Source organism: Tauraco erythrolophus, chromosome 5, assembly GCF_009769465.1.
Source record: "Tauraco erythrolophus isolate bTauEry1 chromosome 5, bTauEry1.pri, whole genome shotgun sequence".
NCBI lineage: Eukaryota > Metazoa > Chordata > Aves > Musophagiformes > Musophagidae > Tauraco > Tauraco erythrolophus.
In genome coordinates, this window is record NC_141469.1 from 9135244 (window position 1) to 9148047 (window position 12804).

General features: G+C 36.3%; 1 protein-coding gene across 1 annotated transcript in view; it reads left to right on the forward strand.

Annotated features, from left to right (window-relative positions):
- INTU (inturned planar cell polarity protein) overlaps positions 1-12387 on the forward strand; it is a 47360-nt gene extending 34973 nt beyond the window's left edge. The window contains exons 9-16 of the mRNA XM_086611789.1: positions 1019-1072; positions 2466-2528; positions 3564-3785; positions 4310-4732; positions 5268-5365; positions 6062-6251; positions 10112-10266; positions 12261-12387. Coding sequence (XP_086467915.1) covers positions 1019-1072; positions 2466-2528; positions 3564-3785; positions 4310-4732; positions 5268-5365; positions 6062-6251; positions 10112-10266; positions 12261-12372 — 1317 coding nt within the window. The 3' untranslated portion in view covers positions 12373-12387. The remainder of the gene's footprint in view (positions 1-1018; positions 1073-2465; positions 2529-3563; positions 3786-4309; positions 4733-5267; positions 5366-6061; positions 6252-10111; positions 10267-12260) is intronic.
- Positions 12388-12804: the final 417 nt, after the last annotated feature.

Genomic DNA, 12804 nt, shown 5'->3' on the forward strand with positions numbered 1-12804 from the left:
TAGTTTAGCTTTCAGGCTGTTTCTTATAAATTGGAGGTTTTAAAGGGATTTACCAAACAACATAGTTGATATTTATGATACAGACATCGCTTTCCAAAATTGACTGAGATAATCCACATTTTCCATAAAAAAATTGTTGTTGCAGAATATGAAATTTCCAGGGAAGTTTGGATGAAGATCTTTATATTCTATAAGGAATATAAACCAAAAAATTTCAGTTCTTTGTTGGGTAGAAAGCCATTTAAATTTTAACTGGGGAAGAGCTGAGAGACTGGCTAGTTGTTGACTGCCAACAGCCTTGCTGACATTTCTGTTAGAAATACTGCCTGTACTTCAGTTAGAGGCAGCCTGTTGATACAGCCCAAGAAGTTTGTAATGGTGGGTCTTAGGTTCTTTTCATTAAGTAGCATATTCTTGTCATGAACTTCAGTGCCTAGTACCATGTTCTTTAAAGGAAGGTATTTTTAGTAAAACTTGCATTAACCAACAGCTCTTGTAGTTAAGAGAAATAAGCAAGCTTAAAGTACTTTCAGTAGAACGAAGACAACGTGTGAGAAAGTTTTGGCAATTTCCGTAGAGACAAATACTAAATCCATTGTGCAAAAGATTTTTCTAGTAACTCAGCTGGGTACAATAGGTTGTCAGATTTCAGAGTTGTCTCTAGCCTTCAAGGGGCAGTCTCTAGACTTCATGTTCTAAAGCACACTGAAAGTAAGAGTGACATCTCCTTTATACTGCACAGTGGGTTCAGCAGGCACACAGGCAAAGAAATTTTACAGTTTCAAAGAAGAGGGAAATACACAGCAATTAAGAAGGATTTTTCTTTAATCTGATGAATTGAGGTGTTCTTGATATTTGATATTACCAATGAAAAGTATGTGCAAATTTTAGTCCATTCACTGTGTACTTGCGAATTCTCATCTTCTGTGACTAGCAAAATAGAGCCATAAAACTGTCCTTTTATTGCAAGTTAATGTGTGGGAAATCTCTGTTACAGTGTACTGTTTAAATATTTCAGATGGAAATTGACACAGCACTGAGTGATCTGGAAGCAGCTGACTTTGCAGAGCTGGTAAACGTTTTATTTTTGTCATTTGCATTGCACGGTATCTCTTCGCCTTGGTATCATATTCAGTAGTTCATAAAAGCACTAATTCCAAACTCATCCACTTTTTTAAATCAAGTGGGAGTCAAAGCAAAGGTACACTGTAATATTCTTGTTTTAAGATAGCCCAGTTTACTCACTCTGTTGGTCTTGAATTTCCCTCCATGGTTAGGATTATAACCATATCACAATCCTATAGGATTAGTCACAGAAAACCCATCATTTACTATAATTTAAGTCCATGAGATGTCTACAAGGACACTCTAATTTCAAGATAGATGATAGTTGTTACGTTTCTTTTTTCGTATAGATAACTGTCTCCTTCTTAAGCATTGTGAGTAAACCTGAAAGCTGCTGTGGAGCATTGAGAACTTAATTTTCCAGTTTAGAGAAAGCAATTCCAAGTTATACATAATACTGTTAAAGGAGAAGACAGTAATTTACTGAAGTGTCACTTGCTGTGCATGCTCTTTCCTGTGCTGCACAGGACAGGGAGGTGTAAACATACTGAAATTTCAGGTTTACTTAATAATGAAAGAGCTTTCTTAAACTCATGTTCCAGAACAGTTATTTTAAAATTACATTATTTTTAGATATATTATAATTGATCATAAAGATAACTTGTTTGATCACATATTTAGCATAACAATTTGGGACATATGTGTTATTAATTACAAAAGATACTCAATGATTCTTAAAACCTAAAATACAAGGTAGGCAGACATATAGTCCATCTTGCAAAAGAGTAAAAAAAAAGAATCGCTGTACTAAACAACCTGGATGATTATTTACAGAAAGCAGTGTTTATAAGTTGTTATTTATTGCACAGAAATTGATTGCACCCACTTAATTTAAAATACACTATATCCACCTAAAGATAGTGTTTCTAATCTGAGAGCATGGGGCATCTGAATTAAAAGATCAGTGAATGGGTATATTTTGTGTAAAAAGTCAAATACTGAAAAAAAAAATGCTTTGACTTGGAAGTTTTACTCTAGGAGGGCCTCTGGTGTCAGCTGTTACGCTTCAGCTACTTTGCTGTTAAGAACTCGGAGAATTAGCATATCCTAACAAAAATAGTTTATAGATAGATATGAACTAAAGAGGAAATCTGTTATTTTGAGCTGAAAATTGTTAGAGAAAATCATAGTGACACGAAAATCAGTAATGGAGGCTGAAAACTTGTTATTTCACCAAAATGTTCAGTATCAACTGCTGTACAGATAAGAAGTGGTCAAAAATTTCAAGTATTAAACAAGATATTGATTACAATTGACTGGAATTAGTTGACTTGCATTTGGTAAATAAAAAAAAAAAATCTGAATTAAAAATTATACCATGCTTTTTTTTTTTTCCACAGTCTGAAGATTATTACGACATGAGAAGATTATATATGATTATGGGCTCTTGTCTCTTCTACAAGGTAGTACTAGTGATTAAGACCAAAAGATTAGGGAAATACATCTGGAAATCTAACCCAGTCATGGAGTAACTCTTTTCAAAACCTCACAAACATGAAGAAACGTATGATTGCTTGAAACGTGTATTTCTAGTAACAGACCTAAAACTCAAATAGCATAAGAGAAAAAAATCCATGTCAGGAACTGATGTGTACTATATGATCAGAAAGAACAAAATACTTGTTTGAAACTCTCTCATGGGAATTTTGCAGTGTATGATCCAAGGATTGAAGAGACAGAGTAATACGAGTCAATACAAATGAAACTGTATTATATTCTAACATAAATTCTTGTGTTCATTGCCATTTTCTTATAGAGAACAAGTGTTCTATTGTTAGTCTGTCTTTAAATCAAAGAATTGAGAAATTGGATTGACATCTTTTTCACTTTAGCCTCACTTGTAAATTTATTTATCTTCATTAAATGTAGACAGTGTATTAAACAGTCTAAAGAAAGAGGAATTAAACAGCCTTTGCTTTAAGGAAACTTAAAGGATTTTAAGGATTTTGTCATGCAATTGTTCTTTACGCTGGTAGTGTTAGGAGACTAAACTGTTAGCACAAATGGAACTACAAAGTATCCACCATGACACTGCTTCACCTGTAATGCCCTTAGTGCTGGAAACACTGTCGAGCATCTTCTTTGGAAATTTTATTAATTCCAGTGAAAGCTCACTCTTTTTGGTAGGCAGGAAATGAGAATTAAAGCTCTTTACGTCTGTAGCTGTTGTGCAAGCTGTTAAAGCCATGGATTTCTCAGCTCACCTTTGATAACTTGCATGTATTTGTTTACATTTCAGTGTTTTGATTCTTCAGATGTGGTGCAAAAGCTCAGTGTTATCTGTTGTACACCTGCATACCAAAAAGGCAGTCTGGCAAAAGCTTACAATCTCAATGCATGTGGAGCACGGATGTCTCTAGATGAAAAGTACTCTTAAGTGATAAGTGGTGGTGTTCTGTTTGTTACTGAATACACTTCCTTTTCTGTGTTTAATTAAGGGTTACTTGATTGGCAATCACTTGCCAAAGGAAGATCTTATTGATCTAGGTTTATATTGTCGGCACTATTGTCTGTTACCCTTGGCAGCAGAACAGAAGATTGGTCAGTTAGTGATATGGCGGGAAGTATTTCCACACCATCATATCCAGCCATGTGAGGCTTCAAGTTTTACAGGATACAGGGAACCTGAAGCAAGATACTTCTTAATGATAGTTGGCTTGGTAAGTTAACGTTTCCAGTGTGCTCTCTCTCTGGTGCTCTGTTTTGCTGTTGTGTGTTGTCTATTGTTAAGATCAAAACTTCCCATGCATTTTATTTAGTCATTTTACAAAACATTCGTATGATAGCTGTTTCATGGGATAGAATTTCTCAGACAGCAGCATTATTTATACATTTGTAAAGCTTGCAAGTTTAAGTATAAATTCACGTTATTTTTATGCCTTTTCACTTCAGTTGAAGATCTTTTTACTGTCATGATCCTGTATTTTCAGACAACTCATTTCAGAAAAGTGGGGGGTTTTTAAATGAGGATTTTTTTAAAGCAAGCAATGAGTATGTAAATGATAGCTTGATTAACTTAAATAACATATGTCCTTGGGAAAAAATAAATAACTCCTCTGAAGATGAGGGAGGAGTGTTGAATATAGTGCTGTATTTTGCCTAAGTATCGTATGAGAGAGAAATATAACACAGCACATACTGTATATTAAACCAAAGGCTGATGTTGCTACCTCCATGTTTACAGAGACACTTTATGCTGTGTGTGCTGCTAGAGGCAGGAGGCTGTGCATCAAAGGCTATTGGGAATCCAGGACCAGACTGTATATATGTAGATCAGGTCAAAGCCACTATACTTCAACTGGAAGGAATAGAAGCCAGCATAGAGGAAAGGCTAGATTCTCCTTCCATTCCACCTCTGTCTTGTGCTGACTGGTTCCTTCCTGCAACACGTGACAAACTGGAGAGCTTGACCACCTCGCCCATCCTAAGCAAGCTACAAAATACTTCAAAATCAGTAACCACTCCAGTGAGCAAAAGGACTCTGTTTGGTGACTCCTCCTTAATGACACGTAAGCCGAGCCCTGCGAGAAACAGTGGAGGACCTGAGCACGGTAACGAAGCTCCTGCGGAAGATGAAAGCAGTAATCCCCAATCTGTAGTGGATCAGGTCTGAGAACAAAGACAAAGAGATTGATGATGTTCCGGTGGGCTTGGGGGAGGTGACAATTCTTTTAAAAACTCACTCAAGTAACTTTTTTTTAAAAAAGCGTACTGTAAAAGAATAAATGTAAGAGCCCCTGAATTCAGTAGAAAATACTTCTGTGGCCTGGAAAAGCTTTGGGTCAGCCTCAGAGCAATCACATATTTTTATTTTATCATTGCTTGTAAATATTTGGCTTTTTCGAATAACTAAAGTGGACACAGCTGCATTGGAATCAGAAATAATTGGAGATTATCCCTAAAATAATAATGGTGTAAACATAAGTTACCAGAACAAATTGCTGTACTGTTGTACAACTGCTTGTAACCCATTTTAGTCTAAAATAGGCTATAAAATACATTCATATAAGTTGCTGCAACTGTTTGGACCTTTGAAAAACATGCTACATTATTTTCTTCTATGTAGGTGATTTCTTGGTTTGATTCTGTTCTTTTGTCGGCTGTTTTTTCTCTGTTAGTTTACCCATCTGCTTGTTTTTCAGGCCACTAGGAAAAAACATACCCTACCAAATCCATTTCAGTTAGGAAACCTCAAAAAGAACCTTTCAGAGAAAGATACAGAACTTCTTAATGCTGTCAAGTAAGAAGTTATTTTTTATTAAGTATTTCATTTTTAAGGCCATACTTGGATCGTTTGTTGAATATGCACAGATCACAGAAGTTCCTGCATAATTTTATTCTAACCAAAATTTTGCTATGCAAGGATTCTCAAAAGTGAAGCTCTTAAACGGAGAGCTTAATTAGAAAAGATGACTGAATATGTCAGTGAATGTATGCACATGTCCCACATATATGTGACCTTAGCAGTTCAAATAAAAGAGTTTTTGGACCTCACGTACCTTGTGCCTCCCTGGTATCTCTGGGTAGGTGGACAAAGGATGAAGAAGCCATGATCTTCCCAGTTCCCACTTGTGGCTTGTGACAGCACAGTCTGCTCTGGTGTTATGTTTGAGCTCTAAAGAAAGCTTTCCCTTCCCCTGCCCCTGCAAAGCTTTTACTTGCTCTTTCCTTTTTCTTTTTTTGATGAGAATTTTTGAGAACACAAGTGCAATACCTAACTAGTACCATAGTTTTTGAGTTCGCTTTTTTTTTATATTGAGTATAAACTGTCCAAATTAGCAGGATTTCCTTGGCATAGAAATAGGCACCTTTTGAATGTCTGTATCCATTTTTGTGCTCGAAACAATTCTGTCTTAAGAAACAGAAGTCTATGTTGTTTAACTGAAATTTCTTTCAAAATTATTTTAATATTAAATGAATTCTTGTTTTTTTTAAGGTTGACATCTGGTCCTGAGAATACTCTCTTCCACTATCTGTGTTTGGAAACGATGCAAGGAATCTTTATTACTCCAACTCACAAAGAAGTAGCACAGCTCGGTGGCTCCATCCACCCTCAGTTAATTGAGAATTTCTATCGTTGCTGCCTTTCAATTCGTTCCATTTTTCAGCAGTCCATGAGGAAAGAAGTATGGAAGCTTTGTTTTCTGTTTTTCTATTTACATTCTCAGCTCAGTATTTCAAGATTGTTTTCACTTCATTATTTAAATAGCTCACTAGCAGGTGTATTTGCACGTGCATGGTTGTTTTGAAAGCTCCTGATATTTTTACTGTTACAGGCAGGTTCTTCTCTGACCATCCAGCCAAGTATGCGTGCAATTATGGCCCTCTTTCCCACCAAAAATGCCCTCAAAATAAATACTCCATGTCTCCAATATAGTGTTTTCTTACTCTGTTTTGTATTAGGATTCTTATTTGTTAATTTAGCAAAAAGTTTCATGCCCTGAGTTCAAGAACTGTAAGTAGCAAAAGATGGGGGGGGACAGTTTTAGCCATTTGAATGCTGAGGGGATTTCAGATTGGCAGCAAAAGGAAATTTAGGTCCTCTTTTTTCACAGCAAATGTTTCCTATGAGCCGTGACAGTGCGGCCTCCCCTCACTGTGTTGTCTGTATGTTTGAACAAGGACCTGAAGAAGGCCTCTGACGGTGAGAGGGTCATTCATTCTCAGTGTCTTTGCTCTCTGTGCTGCCCAAGGTGCTTACACGTTTGCCATCCACTAATGTCTCTAATCATTGGTTTGCATGGATGTCTGTCTAGAATAAGGCTGGCTATAATGATCGATTCCTTTTAATTATGCTGCCAGCTCTTTTGCATTTTAGATTACGAATCCATCTGTAAAGATACCAGTTCAAGCCTTGCTCTAGACTTGGGCTGAAGCCTGATCCCAGCTGCCAGAGCTTCACATGGGTACTTGGTGTTTAGATTAGACTTAAAAATGGACAGATTAGATGTCAGCAACTGTACTGCCTTGTGTTTGATTAAGAATTTCTGTTTACTCCAGATGGATCATGGCAGTGGTAATGCAGAAATCTAAACAATAGTTACAAGAATCAATTTATGAGATGCTCCATTCAGATCAGACATTTTGTGTTCATTGCACTTTATTTTGCTAAAAGTCTGGTTTGTTAATTGCACAGTGGATTTTTATTGATCTGAACCAGATTAGGATAACATTTCGTCTCTGCTAGTTTAGTCCTTTGGAAAAGAGAAATAATTAACTATAAATCTAAGTGGAATACTGTCTATCAGTTGCATTTTAGATCCTGAAGTGACAATCCAAGTGCATTAAATGAGAAATGGGAAATAACAGTATAAACTGAATGAACGCAGTTTGCAAATAGCAGTATAATTTTTCTTCATGTTTTCTTGAAGTTACCGAAGCAGTTGCAACCGGTTAGACCAGTGTGCCTTGTAAATGATCTAGGAATTTTTACATGTTAGAAAAATAGGTTAGTTTGGTGGATTGTTCTGTGGACTTCCTATGACACTGAGGTTTGGCTGAGTAGGACGTCGGCAATGAGTGATGTATTTTGAGTGTTTCTATTGGGAGATGTAGGAACCCAAAAGCAAGCAGAGAGAATACACAAATATTTCTTGTCATCAAATTGCCTTCGGTTACAACTGTTAAATAGACAGTTTATAGTTCAAACCAAAAAAAAACCTGAATAAAGAAATCACTCAACCTTAGGTGTAGCTCATAAAAAGTGAAAAACTCACGCTTGAAAGTCAAAACTTCTGTTTTGGTCACAGCTACCTCAGCACATGATTTTCTGGCTTCTTCAGACGTGAGTACACGAGCCAGCAGCTGGGTTCACTCTGCTCTGAAAATCAGAAACGATTAATGAACACGTGCTGCAGAACAAAGTTCCTCTTTTAGAGTAAATCTGGGGTAGTTTTTGCATGTTGGCTCCAACAATTAATGCTGAAATTGGCAGGCTGCATTATGGCATGAGGAAAATATAAAAGAATGAATAGTAGAAGTTTTCTGGGTTCATAGTTCACAACCAAAAAGTAAAATACAGAAATGTACTATTATACTGCTTGTTCTTTGACATCAACTGAATATTGTTACAGTTTAGGATTCAGAGAATTGCACCAATCATGCAAAACTATTGTAAACTGATGAATAATTAATTTTGCCTCACTTTTTGAGAATTGAAAATTCAAAATTCAACTACTAAATGTGTACAGAAATATTGAATAAATTTTAAATTGAGCAAAAATAAGCTCTGTAGTTTTAAACCCTAAAATATGTGTCACTGTATGTAATAAGCAGCCTTGGCCTCATTTTCTTCATCATCATCATCTTAGTATTTTCTTACTCTTAAATCAGAAGGAAAAAAGGTTAATGCATATGGAAGTACAGACTTTTATTGTTCTATCAAATATCCCCTCTTAATACATAATTTTTCTTGAGTATTTTCAGTAGTGTAAGATGTGCTAAAATATAAACACGTGTCAGCTTGGAAATTACATAGTAACAACCTCACTTTTTTGGTGGGGAAGATTATTAGACTGAGTAGTAACATATTCTTTGAGTCTTTTTCAGTAGCAGTATTAACAAGAACAGGGTTTGAAACAATTTTGTGTACTAAGGAAATAAAGGAAAGGTTAAGTCATCTATTGTGAAATTTCTTTCACTCTATGAACTAGTAGTAATTTAGAATATGCTTTATGAATTTAATCCAAAGCATGCTTAGGGAAACTTAAAAAATGTTTTCTCAGGCAAATATTAGCCATTTTGTTTCTCAAATGCTAAGGTGCATTTCACTTTCTTCTACCATTTTTGAGAAAATAAGATAGTTGTGATGTTTTGACCATCTTTTCTCTTTTAGTTCTTCAGCCCCCACATCTTCAATACTGTATGCAGATTGAAAGATGTGGTTTCTGTTTCTGCATATGGCAGACAGAAGTTCCTTGAGATTTTTTTCAAGAAAACCTTTTCTTTCACCTTTGAAGCAACTGATTGGAACAGAAGTTTCATTGGCAGATCCAGAGATGCCCTGGCTTAGCAACTGTCTTAAGGCAGATTTGTTTCAAAGTGGTTTCCACTCCTGTTTCCATAATCTCATCTCACTTCTTATGCTTCAAAATTTAAAAAAAAAAAAATAAAGCTTTTTTTTTATTATTAGGCAGACGTTAGAAAAGAGTAGTAAACTTCTTTTGACTTCAGTGGGAGAAGAGTTAAACTAGTGACAAATCCTTTCAGAATTCCTCCTGTGTTTATCTCCATGTCCATTCTGGTCTTCTTCCCCTTGCATTTCTGCTGAAAGATACCATGGCATTATTGGACTAAAGGGAGTGTCAAGCACCAAAACAGAGCAAAGAGAGAAAAGCAGGTTTTGTGCGTGCAGTTTGATGCTCACCGAACAGGTACCAGGAGTTCAGTTAGAAACAACTGGAACTTTTGCAAGGTTTATTCAAAAGCTCTGTAGAAAACATAGCCCTAAAAACTCAACAAAACACAGAAAAAGTCTTTATTTTCTACACATCTTATGCAGTCATACTGAGTAAGATCAAGAAAATGCTCTGAGCAAAGTGCTTCAACTGTTTATTTACAAAAAGAAATTCCTGCCTGGCAAGTTTATTCAATAGGCTTTTACTATCACAGTTCTTAATTAGAGAAGGACACAGAGAAAGAAAGATGAGAGCTGTAGCTGTTGTAACACACTTTTTAAAAGAAGCGGTATTATCTCAGATGTCTTACTAGAGAAATAGTGTTCAGCTAGAAGAAAGGGGAGGAGGGAATCAAAAAGGGAGCATGTGTCTACCCCCAGGTTGTATAACAATGGAAAAGCCTGTTGATGCCAAAGTAACAAAACCATGGAGAAAAGAATCATATAAGCACTTTCGTTATATCTTCTAAGTCTGGCTTTTTGATAGCAGTATCATTCATCAGATTTCTGAAGAAATCACACAGTTGTATTTGCTAGTGTTTATGTAAAAATATTTCATTCTCTACTAACATTTCACCAATTGTTTTACAGAAAAAGAAGAAAGCAGGCAGTGGGATTTCAGAATTTAGCACAGCAACGGAGGACGTAGATCTTATAACAGAACACGGAGTTTTGTTTGAGTGCGCTCCTGACAACTGGACTGATCAGAAGAAACCACCACCAACAATGAATTACTGGGTTGTGGGGTGAGTTTACCAACACACGAATGTATTTCTCCCAAAGTTTTCCATTTTGAATGTGCCGCTGTACTCTTTCAGAATAAGTTTAAGTGTAGCACATCACAGAAATACTTGAGTTGACTGAGGTGGCTTTGATTTGGGATCTGAGAAGCTGCATTGGTGTCACGTTCCACCTGCTGTAAAACACAGATGTGCTCATTCAGGTGAGCACTGTGCCAGCACGTTAGTACCACCAAGCTGGCACCCTTCGCCGTGCCGCACTGTGCCGTGCACACGTGCTGAAGTGCTCTAATCATAATCTTAGTATCCCGTGCTTTCTCGTGTGCTCCTCACGCTCCTCCTGACCTCTCCGTTCCCTGCTTTGCAAGTAAATCCCACCTGTCTTGCCTCCATGCGTAATGCTGATTCAGTGATGCAAAGAAGTAAGGTGAACAATCGTAGTGGTTGGTTGTTTTTCATGGGGAAGATGAAATCAACCTACCAGTCTATTTGAGATATTTTGGAAAGGGAGCTTCCTTTCCTCAGTTTGCTGTCAAAGTTCTGCCGTTACCATTGTAAAGGGATTGTGATTTGGTTTGTTATTTAAACTTAATTTGAAGTTATTTTCTTAATGATGCCTATAGTTATTACTACATAGCTAAGCCTTATTTGCGTGACAGAACAGCATACTACCCTAGGCATGAAATACTAAGAATAATACATTTTTTGAAGCAATTAAAATTAAGTGTAATGAAAAGGTAGTATATATCATTTTTTCACAGTTCAGAACACATCATCTTGTAATTGTTTAAGTCTAAGCCAGTAAGCCCTGTTCTGTAGCCACTACTTTTCCTGTGTTATTCTTTCCTCCATCTACTATATTTTGTGCTGCCTACATTTTAGCTGCAGCACGCAGACAGTTGCATTAGTCAGTCAACAGGATGTTTCCTTCTTTTCTACATTTATCTTTTGTATTTAGTATTCCTACTAGACAAACAGAAAAAAAAAATGCAGATGCCCAGTTAAATGGAAGGTAAACTTTCACCATATGAAAAACAAATTCAGTATAGGCAAGGGGTGAAAGGAAGATAAATTATTATGTCTGGCTAATTCATGAAGTTACAATTTTAAACTAGTTCATCTATTGCGCAAATAGGAAAGTCAGAAAACAGCAAAAAAACGTTTCTGAATATGGCATAAGAACTTTTTTCTGATACAACGAGAGGAAACGTCATCCACAGGTAGTTATATTGGCCAGAAATTCTCTAAAAGAGCTTTTGTTCAACTGGTTTGCCTTCAAGTCAAATGTTTAAAGACAAAAAAGAAAAACAATTGTTTCCCACCATGAATGTACATAATTGCAGTTTGTGTGACATCCTTAGGGTTGGATAAATTAAAATCTTTAAATTAAACATTTACAAATGTTTACACTGCTGTTGATATCTTTTAAAAAATATTTTTTTCAGTCTATCATCAAACAATGTGTTAAATCAGGGGCAGTCCATTAGTATTTGCAGAGCTATATGTGATGCTATAATGCTACACACAGTCATGCAGAGGTATTAAAACCTTTCCTATTTTAGTTCTTTCCCTAAAAGAGCTTATTAGATTGACATGTGGGAATGCACCTACCCAGATGTATTAAGGTTAAAAATCAGTAAATATGTGAATACTGGGGCTTGCTCCCAAGTACCTTGATTGCAGCTTGTAGCCTGGAGGCTTGGATTACTGCAAACACACCAGTGCCATACAAATAGATCCTAAAAACCTGAAGAATTTTTCCATACACAGCCATGAGAAAACTGAGCAGAGAGTAACTCGATTTAAGAATCTAATGTATTGAAAGAAGTAAGATGATGCAGGAGAGCCACAGAAGTTTGCTAGCTGTCTTACACAGCAGTTGTTTTTAACATCTTACTGCAACTTCAGAGTACAAGCAGAATATATCAAACAGTTGAGGAGAAAAAGCCAACACCTATGGTAATTTTCCTTTTTTTTTTTCCCCTTTCTTTTTTTTCCAGGAGACTTATTCTACATCCAAAACCTCAGGAGTGTTATGTCTGTTTTCATGACTCAGTCACGGAAGCTGCTGTTGAACTGGCCTTTAAACTGTCCTTCGGCTTAGTGACGTAGATGAGCCTCCTGAACATTGAGCCATCCTGCATGGTGTTGGCATCTCTTTGAAGTACTTCAGGATGCAGAGAAATTAACTCAGTTGCGGTGCCCACCCATGGCTTATCTTTGAAATGCTTTTAAAAAAAAAAATTACCTTGTGATATGACACAGGTAAAACTTCAGTGATGATTCTAATGACGTCATCAATTGAATACTTAAAAAGATTTCAGAGAAACAAAGTTCTTATTTTTATACTGTTGAATTACTTGTCCTGATCATAACTTTATTACATGAAAACTTCATTTAATTTGTACATTCACGGCTGTTCCGTGTGTAATCTGCAATGCAAAATGACAAACGGATATCCTCAAAGTACTCTCTGAGTATCTGGCAATTGGTGATGGAGGGGAAAAAAAGTTTCCCAATTAATTAAAATTTTGGGCCTCTAAG